The 20,520-nt window shown below is 40.4% G+C and overlaps 1 protein-coding gene across 1 annotated transcript in view; it reads right to left on the bottom strand.

The window, feature by feature from the left end:
- Positions 1-20,520, bottom strand: part of SHANK1 (SH3 and multiple ankyrin repeat domains 1) — a gene marked incomplete at its 5' end in the record, with an annotated part of 207,810 nt that overhangs the window by 163,139 nt on the left and 24,151 nt on the right. The window contains 4 exons of the mRNA XM_018571098.1: positions 1,593-1,659; positions 9,304-9,381; positions 13,944-14,060; positions 15,987-16,154. Of these exons, the coding sequence (XP_018426600.1) occupies positions 1,593-1,659; positions 9,304-9,381; positions 13,944-14,060; positions 15,987-16,154 (430 nt within the window). The remainder of the gene's footprint in view (positions 1-1,592; positions 1,660-9,303; positions 9,382-13,943; positions 14,061-15,986; positions 16,155-20,520) is intronic.

Raw genomic sequence — 20,520 nt, 5'->3', positions numbered from 1 at the left:
ATCTATTCTGTGATTTGTTCATCAAAGATAATATGGTGATCTGACATTTGGGGAAGTATCTTAACTGATATTTATTGGCCAATAATAACTATGTACTATATTTGAATACTTTACAGAAATATCACTCACTAGTGCACATGTGTCAAACTCAAGGCCCAGGGGCCGAATCTGGCCCACCAAGCCATTTCCTAGACTTCTACTTTCAGATCTAGGTATTAAGTTATTACTAAAACCAGTGATAATCGAATTCAGAGGCAATTATGATAAAGATTAGATACATTTATATAGTCTTACAGGCCCTTTGAGGGCAACCATAATGTTGATGCGGCCCATGATTAAATTGAGTTTGACACCCCTGCACTAGTGGATCCTCCATGGAAATATATTTGCCTAGGTCCATAACAAGAGGCAGCCACAAATGTAGCACAGGAAAGACATTTCCTTCATGGGTTCTAGAACAGCAGCAAAGACCCACCATGAAAGTAAACCTGTTCCAATTGCAGTCATGTTTGTCATGCATATGTTGTCAGTCTTATTTACTTAATAGTAAACTCAGTAACACTGCTTGGCACCATGTTTACTGTTGAATAAACTAAGTCACTAATTATTGGCAGCATGGAAACTACACCCATGTTCATGATTCTCAGATTCTCATGGACTTTAGATGCTACAAAGACTTTGTTTTTGAGATTGATGTATTCAATAAAAGTGGAAGAGCTTTTTTTTCTCCAGCCAAAAAAAAAAGAGACTTCTTATAGGGTAAATGATAGCGGAAAACCTTATTTTGCTTCAAGCAAATGGACATAAGGTTCTCCTTTTCCAGTACCCACCTCATCCAGAAAAAGGTAAGTTGTGCACAAATTTCCTTCCTGCATTCTGACAAACCTGTGCATGTACTGGTAAGGAGCTTTGAGAGAAGCAAAGTCTTCTCCTCCTCACAGGACCTTTAAACTGGGATACCATTGGGTTGCCTATATGCTAGACTACTTTCGTGAATTTTGAAACAAAAAATATACAGGAAACAGGTCAGTCAAATGAAAAAAAAAGAAAAGAAAGAACACGTGAACCAGGCCCACCAAATTGAATGAACGAAAAGTGGACCAAGAAGCTGAGATCTTTAAGGTTCTCTAATATGATATATATATAAAAATATATATATATTTTATTAGGTACACCTTGCTAGTATTGGGTTGGACCCCCCTTTGCTTTCAGAACTGCCTTAATTCTTTGTAGCATAGATTCAACAAGGTGTTGGAAACATTGCTCAGAGATTTTGGTCCACATTGATATAATAGCATCATGGGCCCAAAGTGTGCCAAGAAAATATCTCCCCGTCCAGTCAATTACAAGTGAGGCACAAAATCCAATTCAGATTACACAGACCCAAAGTTACCCTGAAAACCCGGTCTGGATTAAAACTAGATGTTCACAAATGAGAAATCGAGGAGAAATATATCGCCCCTCGATGATTTCCCCTTTCCTTATGTCACTATATATATTATATATATACATACACATATACACACACACAAACACATATACATACATATATACACACAAACACACGCTTATATTTAGTAGTAGATACTTACCAACATCGGTGTCTCTGTGGCTCTTTATTAACTCCCCCAAATCAAAATTTCCTGAAATAACGGCTACCTGCAGGAGGAACAAGTCATGAAACATGAAGTCATTGATCTATGTTGAAGGTAAATGGAAGACACAGCAAAGGAGGACAAGATCGGAAATTAATTTAATAACATTACTGAAAAAACGCTCTAGTTGTAGTTTTTTTAATACTTAATGATTGCTGCAATGGAGAAAAAAATGTGTATTGAAATGTATATGATAATTGTGAATTATGCAGAATTTTAAAGCCAGGGGCTGAGGAGAGGAAATTAAACATTGTATATACAAGAAAATCCAACTCTGTTTATAACAAACATGTTTAGGGCAATGCTAATATAAGCTGAATAGGAATGATAAGCTGAATAGGAATGATAAACAATTAATTCTGCCAAAACACTACTGTATTTTCTCATTTAAAAAAAAAAAATAGGATCTGTTATTTGCCAAAAGATTTGTTAAAGTAAAAACAAAATTGCCGATTGGCAGGCTTTATTTGACAGAGGAGACTGTGTAAATCTTTTCTTCCATAACATCTTTTTGCTGCCATTCAGGATTTTTTTTCCAGTACACTGAACCATGCATGTCCCCCACCCCAAGTGCAGTCCTCACCAGGTCCTCTTCATCCTGCATACATGTGCAAGATAAGGAGGCCCCTGTGCATTTGTCATTTAAGGGTCTATCCCTCAAAGTACATCACTTTTAGGAACAACTTTTTTATTGTACCTAAATCAATTTTGTAAGTAAAAAAAAAAACCAAAATTATGATCGTTAATGGATCAGCAACATTTTAGGTTGTTTTTTATATGTCTGGCGTTGAACTTTAAAGATGGCAGCATGGCCAGAGGCATGTGAGAATCTCCCAGAATCCCACAGTACAAATAATATAATTTCTATTTAGAGTCAAATCCTCAAGTTTTGATGCCTCTGAGTGAGTATGTTAACACTTTTGTTCATCGTCAACCCTGAAGGGTTTTTTAAAGGTAGGAAGGACCCAGCATGGAACAGATGATTACAGTAGAACCCTCTGTCTATTTTTTATGCATTTTTAATAAAGTGGAGGAGACAGGAAGTCTTGCTTTATTTGCTAACAATTTGGTATTAGTGTGTTTCTTCATATCAGGTAAACAGGTAAGGGGTCCAAAAGTCACATGACAAATATGCTGACATCAGGCGGTCACACTGTGCTGTTGCCGCCAACAGACACATGCAAGAAACTATACTGTAAAAAAGAGTGCAATTCCAAAAGCAGACATCCATCTAGAAAATCCCCACTGGGTGGCACTAGCATTCTATGTCTACGACTGGAGATATTTCTTATAGAGTGCATCCATAATATTTGCATATTTTTTTTATTACACCATTTACACAGCACAGCAGGGGCAAGTGAATTATAAGTGTATGTGTTATACTTAACAATGTTTTTGCCAGGTACAACAGCTAGTACCTAAATGTTGACTATGTGTATATAGCCAATAGGCTGGAACTGTCCTTTAAGGGCTAAGGCCTCAAATAACCAACATGCAAACCTTCCTGCGAAGTTATAATATGCTCCAACTATCCAAGACACTAAAGAGGGACACATTTTAGCACACAGTGGGGTTGATTTACTAACCTTATAAACACGCCACGAACAAGTATACACCTCTGTAGTGTGTTCCCTCCCAGCATGATCTATTGGTGTAATCTAGACACCTTTGTAGTGTGTACACACCCAGCAGGTGTGTTATGCAAAGCTCTGCATGAATTGCAAGGTGATGTTGTGTAAATTAGCTCTACGTTGTGTTGCTTGCGTTGATGAATGCAGGAATGTAAATGCATGAGCCAACCATTTTTGTCTAAACTGTGAAGCAGCATTATATATGCATCATGTGCATGATTTTTCTATATATGCCATTAGTGGAATTATGCTTTTAGAGACTTTTTGGTTGATAAATACGTTTTGCTGTGTAAAAATCACACGCACCTAGTGCGTGCTTGTGTTTAGGTTAGTAAATCACCCCCAGTATGACAAATCCTTGCCACGCTACTACGTCATGGTGGACAATTGCTTTATACTAGTGTTAAGAAATAACAAATACAGCAACTTAGAGAATGAGATTGGGTGAATAGCTTAGTGCAATATAACATGGTTTTTAGTTTTGGATAGGGTGTGGAAGGGATAGTACGTATGGTAGGTTTTTATGTCTGTTCTTGACTACATTTGGGAGATATCTCCTCACGTCCGGTCTATTAAAACGGTGGCAGACAGAACCACTGCTACTCTGTGGCTCCGTCAGAGCCGCCACAAAATACCCCGTGATTCCAGGGATGGGGGGGGCATGTGACCTTCTTGCATGATGTACTGCTTGGGTCTAGGGCCAATCACCAGATTCAAACACTGTCACATAAGGAGGATGTAATGAGGATTGATGATCATCAACCTGTATAAGCGTCATGTTTGGTCTGTGGAAGTATAGAACGGCAAGGAAGCGCAAAGAAGGTTATTATTATTTATAGAGATCTATACATAAGGCCAAAAAGAGGAAACATTGTGGAAGAAAGATGAATCAAGGTATTTAGTTTTAAAAAAATCAGTTGAAAACTAAATAACTACAACTCCCTGCATACTTGGTTTGGATGGTTGGGATGAGGTTCAGAGTCACATGGTCCCAGTGAAATTATGCACAGAATCTCCCACAATATATATTTTTTAAACCATAATGTACTGCATGGACTATGGCCAACAGGCTTAGAAGGACTATTGGTTAATCCAGCATCTTCACAATAAAAGGGGAGGCACAGGGCAGCCATATTGTTAGTGAACTGGAAATTGTTATAGGATAACCATAGAGAAGATTGACTTTAGTGTATTTCCTAACTCACCCAAAAATCTCCCTAATTATCAATTACTTTTCAGCCTTCTTCGTTCTTATTATTGGAGCCTTTTTTTCTTTTATTTACTGGTTAATTTGAGGTCAGCAATCACTTTTAGCTGCTGTCCCATTTATTTTGTTTTTCTTGCTGCAAGGCTTTCCTTTTAAAAAAAAAAATTGATTTTTGTTTAAGGGGGTGGTATTTTGTGTTTTTTTTTTTACTTTATGTTGATAAAGACTTTTTTTTAGTTTGTGAAGCTCAAAGTAGAGCTTTCACTTGTTACTAACCATCTTTTCTTGGAGCTGCCTTTTGTTAGAAGCATGCCCCTGCTTTGTTTCAAAGAAAAAATAAACCATTTACCGCACCCTCCTATATAGATGCAATAAAAGTTAGGCATACACCCCTTAGACCTATTATTTATGGTTAAAACTGCCCTGCTGCTGGTCAATTTTACCCTCTGCAGTATTCTAATTCTTGTGGCAAAACTCTAACCAGTGCTCTTTGTCTCTAGTAAATTTGAGTTTAGCCTTGCTCATTAAAATTTTGCTGCCGGTCAATTTTGTAGTACTGTATAATCTGCCATTTCCTAATTCTTGTAGCAAAACACCTTTCTGTACTGTTAGTCTTTAGGACATTTTGGACTATTATCCCTAATCAATAACTTCCTGCTACTGGCAATTTTACTCTGCTGTATCTTCTGCAGGATCCCAATTCTTGTAGTAAAATCCCAGCCTGTGCTCTTTGAGTATAGTAAATGTGGGCCTAGTCTTGCTCATTAAAACTGTCCTGCTGCTGTCCAGGTTTAAACTGCTGTATCATCTATGGTCTTTTAATAGCTTGATAGAAATTGATTAAATGCAGGACCGTTTTGCATGAGCCAAAGGGACAGCCACCGTGAACTCCTAGCCAATTTCTATCTGTCAGTTAAAGTGGATCTATTACCGTTTGATAAAAAAAAACATGTGTTGCTAATAAAACGACCGAAAAGCAAGACTTAACATATGCGCTGCCGTTGTACGCTGTCGCTGAGGCTCTCTGTAAAAAATGCACTTTCATAACATAGCATACAGCTTTAAAGCATCCCATAACCATTTTATTTAAAGGAGAACTATGGGGTCAGTGATTTTCCCCATAGTTCTCCTAAGGGTCACGGGACATAAACTGAGACTGTCGCAGCCGGGACAGATCCGGACATTACTGTTGAGATCCGCTCAGCTGCTTGATTGACAGCTGGCTCTGCCTATCTAGAGGCAGAGCCAGCTGTACCCGCCCCCTCCCCTGTTCGTTCCGCCAGTCAGCCCTGGAGGATTGAAGCGGGGAGGGGGGGAATCCCTGCAGGGAGCCTGAGTGACAGTCACGGCTCTCTGCAGGGACATGATCGAGAAGTGAGTGAGCGACGGTATGTGTTCTCTCACTTCCCGAACTATTGAGCCGACGTTTGACAGTTTCATTGTCACCCATCGGCTCAAACTATGAGGTTGAGTGAAAATCACTCACCTCATAGTTCTCCTTTAAGGGATTTGAGTAATTTTAATGTTTCCTTGCTAGACTTGAACAGGATTTACCTCTAAATTTGGGTTTGTTTAATTTCAAACAAAATATGCCAGACCCATGGCCAATCGAACCCAGGCAGATTCATCAGTCATCACTATTTGGTATCTCGACTTCTGTGTGGCTGCAAACTTCACAACCCCAAATAACTACACAGCTTTTGTTTATTTGCATAGACCGGGATGAATAATTCAGCCCAAGGATCATTCATCTGATAATGGTGTAATTAATCTTGTAGTCAGTCAGGATATTAGTTTTATGTCCGTTCTCCTTGGCCATGTCTCATATAGTGTATTAGACTAAATGAAATCTCGAATCAGCCATGGCTTAAGACTCTCATAATGATATTGCAAACCATAATTTTCTCTAGTGTTCTGGGCTAATTATTTATATATAATAGAGACAGATAAAATGTCATCATTTTTAAAGGACAAGTACATTTTGAAACACAGTGAGGGGAATTTGTCAAAACTGGTGCAGACAAATTCTGGAGCAGTAGCCTATGCTGACCAATCAGCTTCTCTCTTCAATTTGTTCAGTTAAGATTTGAAAATGAAAAAGAGAAGCTGATCAGTTCCACTGTTTGTTTACATTCAGAGCTGCAAGTATTCACTGTCATGGCCGCCCCTTTGCATTACAGCCCTATAGACCTCTATGGGACCATCTTCCTTGAGCTCTAGCCTGGGGACACAAATCTATAGGAATCTATGGTGCAGTAATAGGCAGGAAAGAGAAGACTTGCCGTGCTGGATACAAATAAATACTGCAGGCCACAGCTGTTGGTGCAAGGTAAGTATGCATCACTGGAGAGGGAGGTTGGGTTAGGTTAGGCCTGGGAAACGGGGCAAAAAAAATGAGCACTTTGTTTGAAAATGCACATACACTTTATCCAAGGAAATATATGTGAACTTCATGCTCCCTTGACACCTCATTACACAGCACCCGGCTTCCTGATTGGCCAGAAAGCCGACTCCATGGTTTCTCATCACCTAGTGACGAGAAACATGGCGACGGTTTCCCTGCTAATTGGGAAGGCGGGTGGCGAGTCTTTACACACTGCCCGGCTTCCCGGGTAATCAGGAAGCCAGGTGGCGAGTCATTACACGCCGCGTGCTGCCTTAATGGCACTTCCGGTATCGGTATGCGGTAATAGCGAGTACCCAAAAAAATTAATATCGGTACTTGTACTCGATACCGAAACACCAGTATCAATGCATCCCTAGTCATTAGGGAAGGAGGAAATAGCGCAGAAGAGCATAATCAGTTAAATAGCCACTGAATGTCAATGAACAGGGGATTATTATTGCTGATACTGCCACTGACATCAAAGAAGGAGGGGCTTACTATTTCTGCTAGGAACACCAATGGCAAGGGCTACTATTGCTGCCGGTGACACCAGTGCTGGGGATTATTATTGTGGATACTCAAACAAATGAACAGGGTTTACTATTGCTGACAATGACTCCAGTGAAAAGGAAAGGTAAGTATTATTGCTGCCACTGTATGTCTGGATCCGCCTAGCTGCGTGAGTGACAGCTGGCTCTGCCTATATAGAGCTCACTTCCCGATCTACTGAGCCGACCTGTGACAGTCTCATTGTCACAGGTCGGCTAGATCTATGAGGATGAGTGAAAAGCACTCACCTCATAGTTCTCCTTTAAGACACCCTTGCATGGCCGTGTCTTTGGCAGTGCATTATTGCCATACAGAGGAGTCTCTCAGAAAGCATCCTCCTGAAAAGGGGCTGCATACCTTTTTTATTGCTTGTCTTTTCCTAGTTTTATTTTGTACATATGGGTATTGGATGATATTTTTGAATAGGAAAATAAATGAGATCCACCGTGTAATCCTCCACTCGTTTTGTGGATACAAATGTGACTGTGATGTTACATCTGTTGTATGAAAATATGATACAATGCATATTAATGGTTAATATTCATATTACTTTTGTATTGAAAATGTACATTTAATTTTCCTTAAGCCATTGTCATTGGCACTAGTATAGATGGTTAATATACTGCCATATTGTGGTCATTTTGGTTATAGCACCATCTTTTCTGTATTCCCTCCCATTTTATGATGTATTGCCCCTTTCCTGTTGTATTGTCTTTTTGGTATCATGGCTGCATGTCTCATGGCTACATGTTTGTATGCTCGCATGGGAGAAAACATTACCATCTTTTGACCTGCAAATACTGTCTGTTGAATCATCTGCTGCAGCCTGTTGTCTGCTGTAACCTGCTGCAATCAATAAAGCACTTTTGTGGAAAAAGGGCATTTGGTGAGTTCAGCTACCTGATAAGGATTGTCCGCAGTGATTATATCTGCTTATATAGACCAGGCATAGAGGTCTCAGCAAGGGATACATCGCTAATACAACAATCGGAGGCAGAATAGTAATCCTTGGGTCCTTTTAAGTTTGACTCTGTTGTCCTATAGCATAGGGCGCATCTCATGGTATTTGTGTACATTTATTTGCTGCCACCACTTTAGAGTTCAACTCCAGCCTTGCCTTCAGTCTTACAAAAACTGTGCAGACTTCTTTTCTGTACATGAATTGCTTATTTTGGTTTCTCCACACACTACAAGCTTCTCAATGTGCTTTGGAAGCTGCAGCAAGTCAGACAGAGCCCAACTCTGCAGTATATCTAGCACTTTCCTCCCCAGCCTAACTGTCCCTGGTCCATCCCCTTCATTCATTGGATTTCAGTTCTTTCCATCATGGAGGCTCAGCATCACATGTGGGTGTTACCTAGAGTGGTCTGAGCAACAACGTCCCATGAACTCCTAATCCTTCAGACTGAAATCCACCCATTAACGCATTTTGATATTTGCCTGACTCCTACTAAGAGCCACTGCTTGTATCAGGACTGAGGGCTATGATGTTTTCAGGAAGCTATGTCCAGCACTCTTCCGTCTGCTCCCACCAGCCATGATCTGCTTGCATTGCATAGAAAAGCCCAGAAATCCAGTGATGATAGTAATCAATGAGTCTAATGTGGGGAACCACAAAAAAAATTAAATACAAATACAAGCCAATTAAACTTGAGATTTAAGGTGTTTGCAGGTTCACTTTAAACACTTGCTCAATATAATCAAACAGCATTTTCTTATAAATTGTGCAGCCTAGGGGAGAAAATTCTTCTTTTAAAGCAAATATATCCAATGCATTCACAGTACATTCACAGAAACAAATATAAAAGTATTATTGTTTAACATGAAATGACATGAGGTCAAATATCACACATATGAATGGGAAGAGGTCCACACCTGGAATGGGGTCTGGCCAATGTGATTCTTGATATCTTTGCTTGCTCCGCGGTACAGCAATACTCGGGCACAACTTTCCTGTAGCAAGATACAAAATAATACACACACAAAGGTAAGCAACTGCAGGCAGTGAACTAATAAAGCCATCCAGAAGACAACTATTATGCTGAAGTCAGAAAGTTTATTTGCTATAACATTATTATAAGTTTTAAAGCAGAACTCCAGGGAAAATTATTAACCCTTGCAGTGGGGCCAGCCCAGCACTGCAGGGGTTAAGTGCTTGTTTGTGTCTAGGGAACAAAAACAAAAAACAAAAAAAAGAGTTATACTCACCTGATTGTTTGAGCCGGCCTGCTCTTAGACCGGTCCCTGGAGCCTCTCTCCATCTCTACTGCAGCAGTCTAAGGTCCGGAAGCGCGCACGTGCAGGTGTCTCATTTGCAAGCTGCTAGGCAAAGGAGACACCCATAAACAGGAGGGGGCCGCGGTACATGAAATATGGCATGGCTTGTCGAGTGCTGTGTGTCAATAGACGCACACAGCACATCTCAATTGCTGTCCGGGAGTGCAAACATACAGGTGTCTCCTTTATTGTGACTTCAATAGGGATCACATTAAAGTTTGCAATTTACACATTTTTGAGAAGTTCTTTGAACCTCCCGCAAACTGAAAATGACTACTGCTGAAATCCCATTGGTTAACTATAAGTTACTGAACTCTTCTCTCTGCTTCCAACCAATGAGACGTGACTTTTCATCAGAATACCTACACCAGGCTGCAGAAAACATATTGATTTTCATGTGTTGGCCTGTTACTATGTTATTCCAAGTCCTACTGCTGAAATCCCATTGGTTAACTATATCTTACTGAACTCTTCTCTCTGCTTCCAACCAATGAGACGTGACTTTTCATCAGAATACCTACACCAGGCTGCAGAAAACATATTGATTTTCATGTGTTGGCCTGTTACTATGTTATTCCAAGTCCTTTGTGTCACTGTTTGATGTTTTACCTCTTGTACAATTAACAGAATGGCAGTGATTTGTATTCGCCTGTAACCCTCATAGAACTCATAGATGCATAAATTATTACTTTGTAAATAAACAAAATCAGCTCGGCTGTGATTTTCTTTGACGTAACTTAAACACAGAAATCACACTTTGTTCTTTCATGAAGCGAACCATCGTGCATAATTGATATCGCACTGCAAGGATTATTGCTGCCATAAAACATATTTTAAAGAACAATGTAATTTATTTAATGTGAAACTCAGCTAAAAAGTAAACACTTATTTCTTATTTATAATCAACAGATCTTTATTTAGCAAACTATTGCAGATATTTCTTTCTACATCACAATATGTATATTAAAACCCAAATTTACCTTTTCACCTCCGACACATTTGTTGTGTATTTGTGATCAAAATGAAAAGGCCAATTGAATTTTCAGTTTAAATCAGCTAAATACATTCCAGGGGCATAAAAAGGTTGTGCAATGTCTTACAGTTTGTTTTCGTTTACAGGAGCCATAACCTGGGTAGAAAAGCCTGTCCCCTGTCAGCGTGCTGCAGAGATGGATCCTTCCTCTGTGTGAAAACCCTTCCCTACCTTATCTAAAACTAAAGAAAAAATGTTGGCTCTACATATACTTTAACTGCATCCCAACACAATCACAGTGTGCTGCAATATACTTGTATTATAGCACACAGGTGCATTGCATTACCTTAAGCTCCCCATTCAAAATTGGTTGAGCTGCCTATTGCACTAGGCCTCAACCCACAAATACGGGACATGAGCATTCTATGTTTCTACTCCTGACATCAGGGTATTGGTAAGGGTTACGGCAATTTTATGTTACCAGCCATTTTTAGCTGAGGGAGGATAGGAAGTAGATTACTGCAACTTCCATCAACTGGACCGAGGAGCCTTACTTTAGTTACATTGTAATGGACAGTAAGTCTACTATAAGTAGCAAAATATTGCTTGACACTAGGATGGCTCCCGTACCTTTAAAAACCTGATATACAGTATATGAATTGCATACTAGAGACTTAATACACAAAGCTCTGACACAAAGATAGGGCCATGTGACCGTCATTCTGAAAATAGGCATACCTATCCTGGTGGGTTAACTTTGTGAATTGAGTCCATTACATTAATTAAAGGCAGGCTCATCTCTGAATGAATCTAATTAACAGAACCTGTTTAATTACTATTTGTCAGGTTCAAAAGTCAACCTATGTGGAGAACAATATGGGTGTTGCCATTGCTGACTTCTTTTTGAAGGTACAAGCTCCAGAGCTGTCATCCTGATCCTGGTGAGTAACTGACCAAGTAAAAGTAAGCAGCTAGTACAGACCAAAAAGGATGTAAACACAATGGAAGAACTGCAAGTCTGGGGTCTCTGGCTGCTGGAACAGAAGAATTGTTCTGAGCTCTGCTTTTTTATTGAATCCTCTATTTTAGGAAAGGTGTGGAGGGGCCTCAATGAAATAAAGTACATCTAAACCCAAGAACAAAAATTTAATATATTTCAGTTCATAAGGCCTTAGATGTGGGTGATTGTTTTTTCTAAAGAACATTTTCTGCAAGTACACAAAAATACCTGTAGATCCTGATAGAAGTCCTTGTATTTTCCTGTCTGCGGAACTAAAAACTCAAACATTGTTATCAGCCTTCCCAGGGGTTTATATTCCAAACCAGGAGAGCAAGCCTAGGGTGGCAACACTGCTCCTGGAAAGATATAGTGCATTGAGTGAGCATTGTCACCATATAAGAGGAAGTGTGTTATTGGCAGGATCACCAGGTGAAAATGAAGCAAAAAAGAAAAAAACTGTACAAAGAAAACTAATGCAAACACCACATCTAAAGACTGGCAAGCATGGGGTAAAAGTATAAGCACATAAATGTAACCATTGATACTATGGGGATAGCAATGGTTACATTTATATGCTCCAGCAGTCTCTCGAATTGTAACATTTTATCTCCTTATTAATATGTATTTAGTTTTTATGATCCTCAGCTAGTGGCCAAAATGCGGCATTTTCCTGATTCACTCTTCTATATGAACATACTTATAGATCAGGAGTGTCAAATCCAAACTTTCTAAGGGTCATGCCAAGGATTAAAATAAAATCAGGGGATAAAATCCCCTGATTTTGAAAACAGGGGTTGGACACAAAGCAGAAAAAAAATTAACCCTGCTGCTTGCCGCGGTACAAAGCTCGGGTCCATAATCACTATATGACAGTCCTGGTGTCCTGTGTGTGAGGGCACTACAAGTGTCAGCAGTCCTGGTCCACTTGTTGTGCCCTCACACACAGGACACCAGGATTGTCATATAATGGACAGGGACTGCTGACACTTGTAGTAGAAAGTTTTGAGGAAGAAGGTCCAAAGTTACATGGCTCGCCGGGTGGATGTTTTATAGTGGGGGACAGGGGGCCTGGCTGGTGTTTGTTTGGTGTGCAGCTTCTAATGTGTACGGACGGGGGTTTCCAACTTGTGTATTGAAGGAACAAAAAGGAGAGGAAGAAGCGCCACAGCATGACTCATAAGGATCCTCTGTCCTGTTTGTGAGGGTACTACATGTGTCAGCAGTCCCTGTCCATTAAATGTAGTGCCACAGACAGTCCCGGATACACACAGTGGAACCTATTGGAGCTGTTGAGACCAGAGGCAGAGGCGAGGAGGAAAGTGCAGGCGAGGAGAATTCTGCGGGCCAGGAGGGAGGTGTGGCCGAGGAGGGAGGTGCATAGTCCTCAGAGGGCGGCCAGCTGTATTGCCATTTCAAGTTTTTTCTGCCTAAGCGCAGGCTAGAAAAAAAAATTAACCTTGCTTGCAGTGGTGCAAAGCTCGGGACTGGAGGGCCTAGTAAAATCTTGGCGGGCTGTTTCTGGCCCACGTGCATAGTCATTGACTTATGTGCAATAGATAAACGTTTGACCAAAAGAGATGTTACACTAACATTCGTTTTTTTACCCCATTCTCACAACAGCTGGTTAACTTGCACAGAAGGAATGTAAATGCATTTCTGCTAGACGAATAAGCTATGCGACAAACTAGTAATGATAAATGTTAGCCTCTGATCAAATAGATCCATCAACATTTTATAACTGTACAGTTGCATAAACTGAAATGCAATAAAGAATAATGACAGCGAGAAGAAGAGCACTATAACATCTCTGATGCTGAACAATATTACTTCATTCTGCGGGTCATTATGTTGGTGATTTGGGGCTTTATTATGTAGTGAAAATATAATGTAAATTTATTCCAGCACAATGTGAAAAGCCCTCAGATACGTCTGACAAATAATATGCCTGAAATATGTAATTTGTCTGCTAAAATATTAGTATTTGTACTGTGTTTTCGATGTGTTACCACTTGAGGCACTGCAGCGTGGTACTTGTACATGAGATTTATTTTTCTTTTGGATAGTCAGTTCGAGCGGAATGACAAATGCCCAGATGACAGATGTTTTTTGTAGGACATTATATGAACAGGTACAAGGATGAAAAGTGGAAAGGATGATAATGACCGTGGAGGCAATATCTCCCAAATAATAGAGATGTATGGCTTGGATATGATGCGTGTCAGTAAAATTGTGTCTCCCTTGGTTATTAATAGCAGCAGGGCTCACCTTATTGTACAGGGCACAGATATGGAGGGCTGTATTCCCTGAAGCATTTTGGGCAGCGGGATCAGCGCCGTAGAAGAGGAGATGTTCTAGGTGCTGTGAGTGGCCGTGTTGACACGCCTGGAGGAAGAGAAAAGCAGTACGACAAAATATCACCGCAGTGGACATTTAGACCTTTGTAATGAGATGAGTGAATAATCAAAAATCTGTTCAGTCATTTCTCCTGATCCTTTCCTTTGTAGCTAAGACTCGTGCCTGTTGTCGCAGTACTAAAAAGCTATGCCTTTTCCATGTGGATGGTTTAGTGCACCCAAACAGGTGTTAAATTAGCCTTTCCAATTGACCTATTATTGCATGCTTAAGCTGTGCACTTTGGGCAACACGAGCTACAGCATCACCCCCTATCAAACATTTCTTAAAACTACTCAGTGCACCCTTTATGTCTTGGCATCATCTGATGAACATGTCCCTATGTCACCCACATCACTTGGTTACTTCCACCAACTTCAACATCAGTACCATGTCCTGTAATGGTGTAGAGGTCAGTGGGAGGAACCAGTATATAGTGCAGGTAGAAACAAGAGATAGCAACACTTCTGGAAGAGTCAGAATTGGGTGACATTTCCTCTTCAAAAGACTATGTTTGGCAGCTTGGGCAGGAGAGACAAGTATTTACATTCAACTTTACAGGGAGCTGCCTTATTTATATATTTGAGAATGGTGACTTGTTTGATTTAACCACTATTAAAGAATGCTGCCTTTAAATTGCTTTTGGTGGCAATGTCAATGTTTTTAAGGAATAATGAAATTGTATTTTTGTTATGTATTATATATAGGTCGAGAAGGGTTTTAAAAATTGGTGGGCCATGCAATCTGCTGCACCTTACAATTTTACCTGTCCCAAATGTGTTTGGGTGAAGGTTGACAATGGTTGTTGCCAGGGCTGTTCATGTTGCCCTAGTGTCTGTGAAGGTTCTCATTTATTCAGGTCATGGTATAGCTAGTAGCAGTTATTCACATTTAGCTGGAATTGTTCTGGAAAGTTGAAGCCGCTTCATCCAAGCCAATTCTTAATTTCTGATGGTTTAACACCTATACAGACTTCCTGACAAAAAGGATGGGATTATGTGACCAGAATAAGTTTGATTCCACACCGTTCACACCTTCCATGCTGTACTTAGACAATCAACATCTGCCTTTCCACAGATATAGGATTAAGCTGTTCTGCTATCTGTCCAGAAATAAATGGTAGGATATCTGACACTTATCGGACCTGTGGCTTGGATAAGCTATGAGAAGTCTTCAACAATATATAGAACAAGTTCAGCTGAATGTGTCTAACTACATGTGGTCTTGGGTTACTTTTCTACTATACAGACCACCAAACAATGGGCATAACAACAGATCATAGGGCTCAAAAGCAACATTTTGATGGGGCCTCTCGCCCTGGTGCCTCGCAGTGCAACCGGTGAGGACACGGTCATTGATGTTAACAGAGTATGTAAAAAACAAGGATTGGCAGCCACAGAACAGTCAATGTAGTACATTACTAAAGACCAGAGTTGAAGATAGACGTTGTTTAGGAAAGAGCAGCACTGCAGGAAATTACAATTAAGCTTAATTAGCCAGCTAACTACTCAAGAGCTGTAGTAGTAATCAGTAGTAACTATCAGGATATTTTATATGATTACATAATTATTCATGCTTCTGCACACAATTGCTCTATGTGCCCAATACAAATTTCTTTAAACTCAGTCCTTTTTATTTGCACAAACCTCAGCTGTTCTATCAGGCTATAAATGAGGGCATACTCTGGGATTTTTTAATGCTTGAGTAAGACCGTTTTTAGGCACACACACCACCTTCCCCCTAGAGTTCCCTTGCTGAATTTAGCCAGAGGTGGACTTAAGAGGGTAACATAATGATAAAAAGAGTTAACACAATTTGTACATTTTGAGGCTCGGTGCTGCTCACTAACCTGGGTGACTTAAATGTTGGCCCATGAGTATGCCATTATGGTAAATACAGCCCTGTTTGAATTGTTACCTGATGAATTTCTTGCCAGCCATTTTCATCCAATGTGCCGATGTAGGCTCGGTTATACAGCAGTAACTCACAGCACCTTGGATCCCCTCCTACCATGGCAGTGTGGTAGAGGGGAGTCAGACCTCGCCGATCCTTGTAATTTGGAGAACCACCCAGATCTAGAAGTGTCTGTGAAAAAAAAGTACAATGTCATATACAGATGTAAGAAATCAGTTTAACGACTGCCATTGTAATAAAATAGAGTTCTGATAACTGTATTTGATTAACACATGTAGTGATTAAAGGTAATATACTGCATGAATTCCTTTGATTTATTGTGCATGCATTTACTTATATTCTTCTCTATTAACACACTTTGTTACAGATCCCTACCCTTTTCTGTTCTAAAGAAAAAGCTTTTGGTTTCCCCATGTCCTTTAAAAAGGCTAAAAGAAATGTGACCAAACACAGCCCTATAGTGACCGCAAATACCAAAATATTACAAAATAACCTCTTTATAGGACTCTACAGATTTTTATCACATCCCATGCAGACAGAGCCATTATAGAAATAATCAATTTATTACAAAATAAATATACACAAAATAAAAAAAATAGCATCACAAACATAGAATACCAAACATCAATGTACTTTCCAGACTAATTCCTGAATGGGAGGCCCTGGGTTCATTATAAACACCTGGTGCACTTTTAGTATCTAATGTAAATGGAAGACTTCCCTGACATCCACTAAAGTGGGATGACTGGGAGCTAGTGTAACGATCACGGCTGCGCTCCTCAGTGGAACGCAAACCGCAAGGCGGAAGTAAATCCGCCGATGCGGAACGCATCGGCCCTCTGACGCGGGTAGCTCCGCCCACACTCCTTCCACATAAAATGCCGGGAGATCAGTATGGCGTTCCACTATTGCAAGTGAAACGCCAGCTGACCCCTGGAACTGGACCAGAAAACGTGTGAGCCGCAAGGACCCCCACTTACTTGGACATCTAACAGAGGACCCCCACTTACTTGGACATCCAACAGCAAGTATTGCTAGTCTGGGACAGCCTGTCCTTAGCTAGCAGCTCAGTAGAGACATTGTATTAAGAATACTTAATTGCTGAATGGACTTCCGCATATAGACCTGTGTCTCAGCATTTAAAGGGGAAGTGTTACTTTTTCTTCTATTGATACCTGATTACTGGAACTGACTTATTGTTTTGATCTTGCTTCAATCTCACCTAACTTGCAACCAGTTATGCTGTAATAACCTGGGGCAACACATGTGCACCACCTACTCTAAATAAATTGCGGCATATGATGGTAGAGCTCCAAACTCTCAGTTAAAGTTGGAGAGTGACGCCTGGAGCTCGACCCTGAAACCGTACCCTCTCACAGACCTCCCCTGACTTCAGCTACTCCGCAGCTGAGATTCATATAACCAGACTTAGTCATTACAGCTAGAAGTCTCTTAGAGTGGGCCTGAGGGAAGGGAGCTCTGAGCTGAGGTACTCCCTCCAGTCTCTGTGCACTTGCTTTACAGAGCTTCGCTCAATATGGCACTTCTTCAGGAATAAGGACAGCTTGTCCTTCTTCCCGTCTCTAGTCATACGACACGTAACATGACAGGTAAACAGGATGAAGGGCAGTTTGCACTCACTTCCTAGTGGGCATTTTGTACTGCAAGCAGGTCTGTTCTGAGCAGGCTACTTGGTCACTTCCACCCAGACTAGCTGCCTTTGGAAGGAGAAGAGAGGAGGGTTCTCCTACAGGTAGCTCACCCCATTCCTACTTGGCCTGACAGGAGTAACACTTGTAAGTTCTAGTAATCATTCTGGTTAAACGGCAACTCTGGCCTAAAGCTCCAGAATGTCCAGCTTTGGCTATCCAAGGGAATGATCAGGGGCCACACAATAAAAATCTCTGAAGCAGGGCAGCAGGTAAGTGTTTTTCCCAGAGGGGTTGTACTATAGAGAAGAGAGGGGTCCATAAAGGACAAGTTCAGTAACCGTACTTCAAAACTGAACTACAGGCAAACCGTCTTATCTACTAAAGGATTAGCAAATCTGTCCAGATATCTTCTGTAATCTATCAATTCATCAAGGATAGATGGAATAGGATAGGATGGATGGATGGATAGATAGATAGATAGATAGATAGATAGATAGATAGATAGATAGATAGATAGATAGATAGATAGATAGATAGATAGATTCTAGAGCCTATTCTAGAAACCTTTTCAATACCTGCCTTCCCCTGACATAATTACAACATACAAACGATATGCAGATTGTTTGATATAGTTTAATATTTTGCATAAGGGGTTAGGAGAAGAGTTATACATCGGCATTAAAAAAATACAAACGTCTATAATAAATATTAATTGATGACTCACTCCATAAATAATTTAATGCTGCATGTTGCCACTAGCGTCACATAACTTATTGATAAAGAACAGCGAATCCAAAGTGACTAAAGAGAAGCTGGGCAGAGCATAGCTCTACAGAAACCATCATTATATATTATATATGTGAGAAAATCCACTGTATTTTTTCTATGGGCTACGATTGAATATAAAACAGCAATGAGATTTACAGCTAAAGCTACATTGACCATACAAGGACAAATGATTAAAGTGTGTGATAAATTCAAGCACAGCTTGTAATGGATTAAGCTGGGTCGAAAGTAAATGGCAAGTCCATATAATGTTTTAGCTGGAGCGGAGACTTCTGCTGTTTTCTTATATCACTTTAGGGTAGCAGTGTTGAGATTTAACTGCCATATTTTCTGGCTCTGTTCCTATCCCTCTTGATATGTTTCCACTCCTACTGTTGGATTTTTGACAAAATAATAAAAACCCAACACAGAGAGAAGGACCCCTTGACATATACAGCACTACAATAACAGACATACTGTGTTTGCTTATTACTACATAGGCGCCTTAAACTTTATGAACTGATGCTATGGGACTCAGGGTTTCAATATCAAGATGGTCAGAGATGGTCCTGTAGCACTGACAACATAATGAAGACCTTAGGGTGACTACACTATTGAGTAGTTTCAAAAGGTAAAATACAGGGAGTCTAAAAGCGTGGCATAAAATAGTACCTTGCAATGTGACATCACTAAGAACAAACATTTTAAGTCTGGTTCTGATTAAAGCAGAAGTCAAGGCACCAGAATAAAGAAACACACCCTGTTAGAATTGTACTTAGTGATGCAGGTGCTTGATGGAGAGAGCAAGCAGAATCTTCTTCCCATCAGGTTCTGGGTTTTAGGTAAAAGGGTCATAAGTGGCTCTGATGACAAAACTTAGCCAAGGTACCTCCATCACCCAGATGTCATACCAGATGAGTTCCTGCTGTTCCTGGCTCTCCTGGCTAGTCTATTGGCTCTACTTGGCCATTAAGGTGGCCTTGGCATGTTGCTCTGACACCTCCTGTCTTCTTACCTCATCCACCACAAGTTGTCTCTTTTTTTTACTGATGTTGCCTTGTGCCACTGGGACAAGCTCAAGACCAGCTCTCCCAAGTCAAACTTGGCAAACCATTTTCCTAAAGTGGAGAGCAGACTAAGCACTCTGAACGGCTTCAGATGGAGTCCATGCCCTCTGTTTGAATAACAGTATTTTCAGATTCAGTGAGGGTCATGACCAGCTTTGTTTTGATGAATTTGAATTCTTCCACAACACTCACAATTGGTAACTCCAATTTAGTCCAACAGGGCTTAAGCATTGTGGAAGTCCAAGCCTTTCTTTCATATATGTGCTGATTACTCTTTCCAACCTTTCCACTTTGATGATGCAAATTTCATATACTGTATTGTTAGAAGCTGCATAATTCCTGGGAGTCTGCCAAACCGAAAGCATCACAGCTTGAGTTTTCCTGGCAGCATGAGCTTGTTGATGCTATCTATATACATGATGGTATGCTTTTGAAGTTGCTCACATTGTTTAGTGTCCTTGAGCTTTGCATCATGTCATCGGTCCAAGCTCTTCACTGTCACTGTGTTCTGTCAAAATGGGACTTAGGCTCCTTAACTTGGCCTTTGATAATGAAGATGCTTCTGCACTTGCTGAGTCAGATCCTCATCCTCGCCCATGTGATGTTTTGAAGAAGCTTTTCCAGAACTCTCTTGGTGCAAGGGACAGTTCTCGTCGGTGTTGTTAAATCATCCATATAGACTCGTATTGGTGGTAACTGCTTACTATACTGCAGTTTTTCTCTTCCCATTAACCATTTAGATGCTCTGATAATGAGCTCCATTGCCATAGTGAAGGTCAATGAGGAGATAGTGCACCCTGCTATAATGCCGACTTCCAGTGGCTGCCAACCTGTGGTGAAGCCTCATGTTGTGATCTATGGTGAAGTCTGATGATGTGACCCAAACTTGTAAGTCCTCAAAGTGGTTTTGTACCAAATTTATTGTTACTGCAGGCACGTAAAAGAATTCAAAGGCAGTCAACATTAGGAAATAAGGAACAGTTAGTCGAGTGGAGGAACAAGACATGTAAATCCTTCCCTTCTTTCCAAGCAGTCTGGATTTGAAGCCATATC

This window comes from Nanorana parkeri, unplaced genomic scaffold (assembly GCF_000935625.1).
Source record: "Nanorana parkeri isolate BGI_ZX_2015 unplaced genomic scaffold, ASM93562v1 scaffold1675, whole genome shotgun sequence".
Lineage (NCBI taxonomy): Eukaryota > Metazoa > Chordata > Amphibia > Anura > Dicroglossidae > Nanorana > Nanorana parkeri.
The sequence above is the reverse complement of the archived record's forward strand: the minus strand, read 5'-3'. Positions and strand labels throughout refer to the sequence as shown.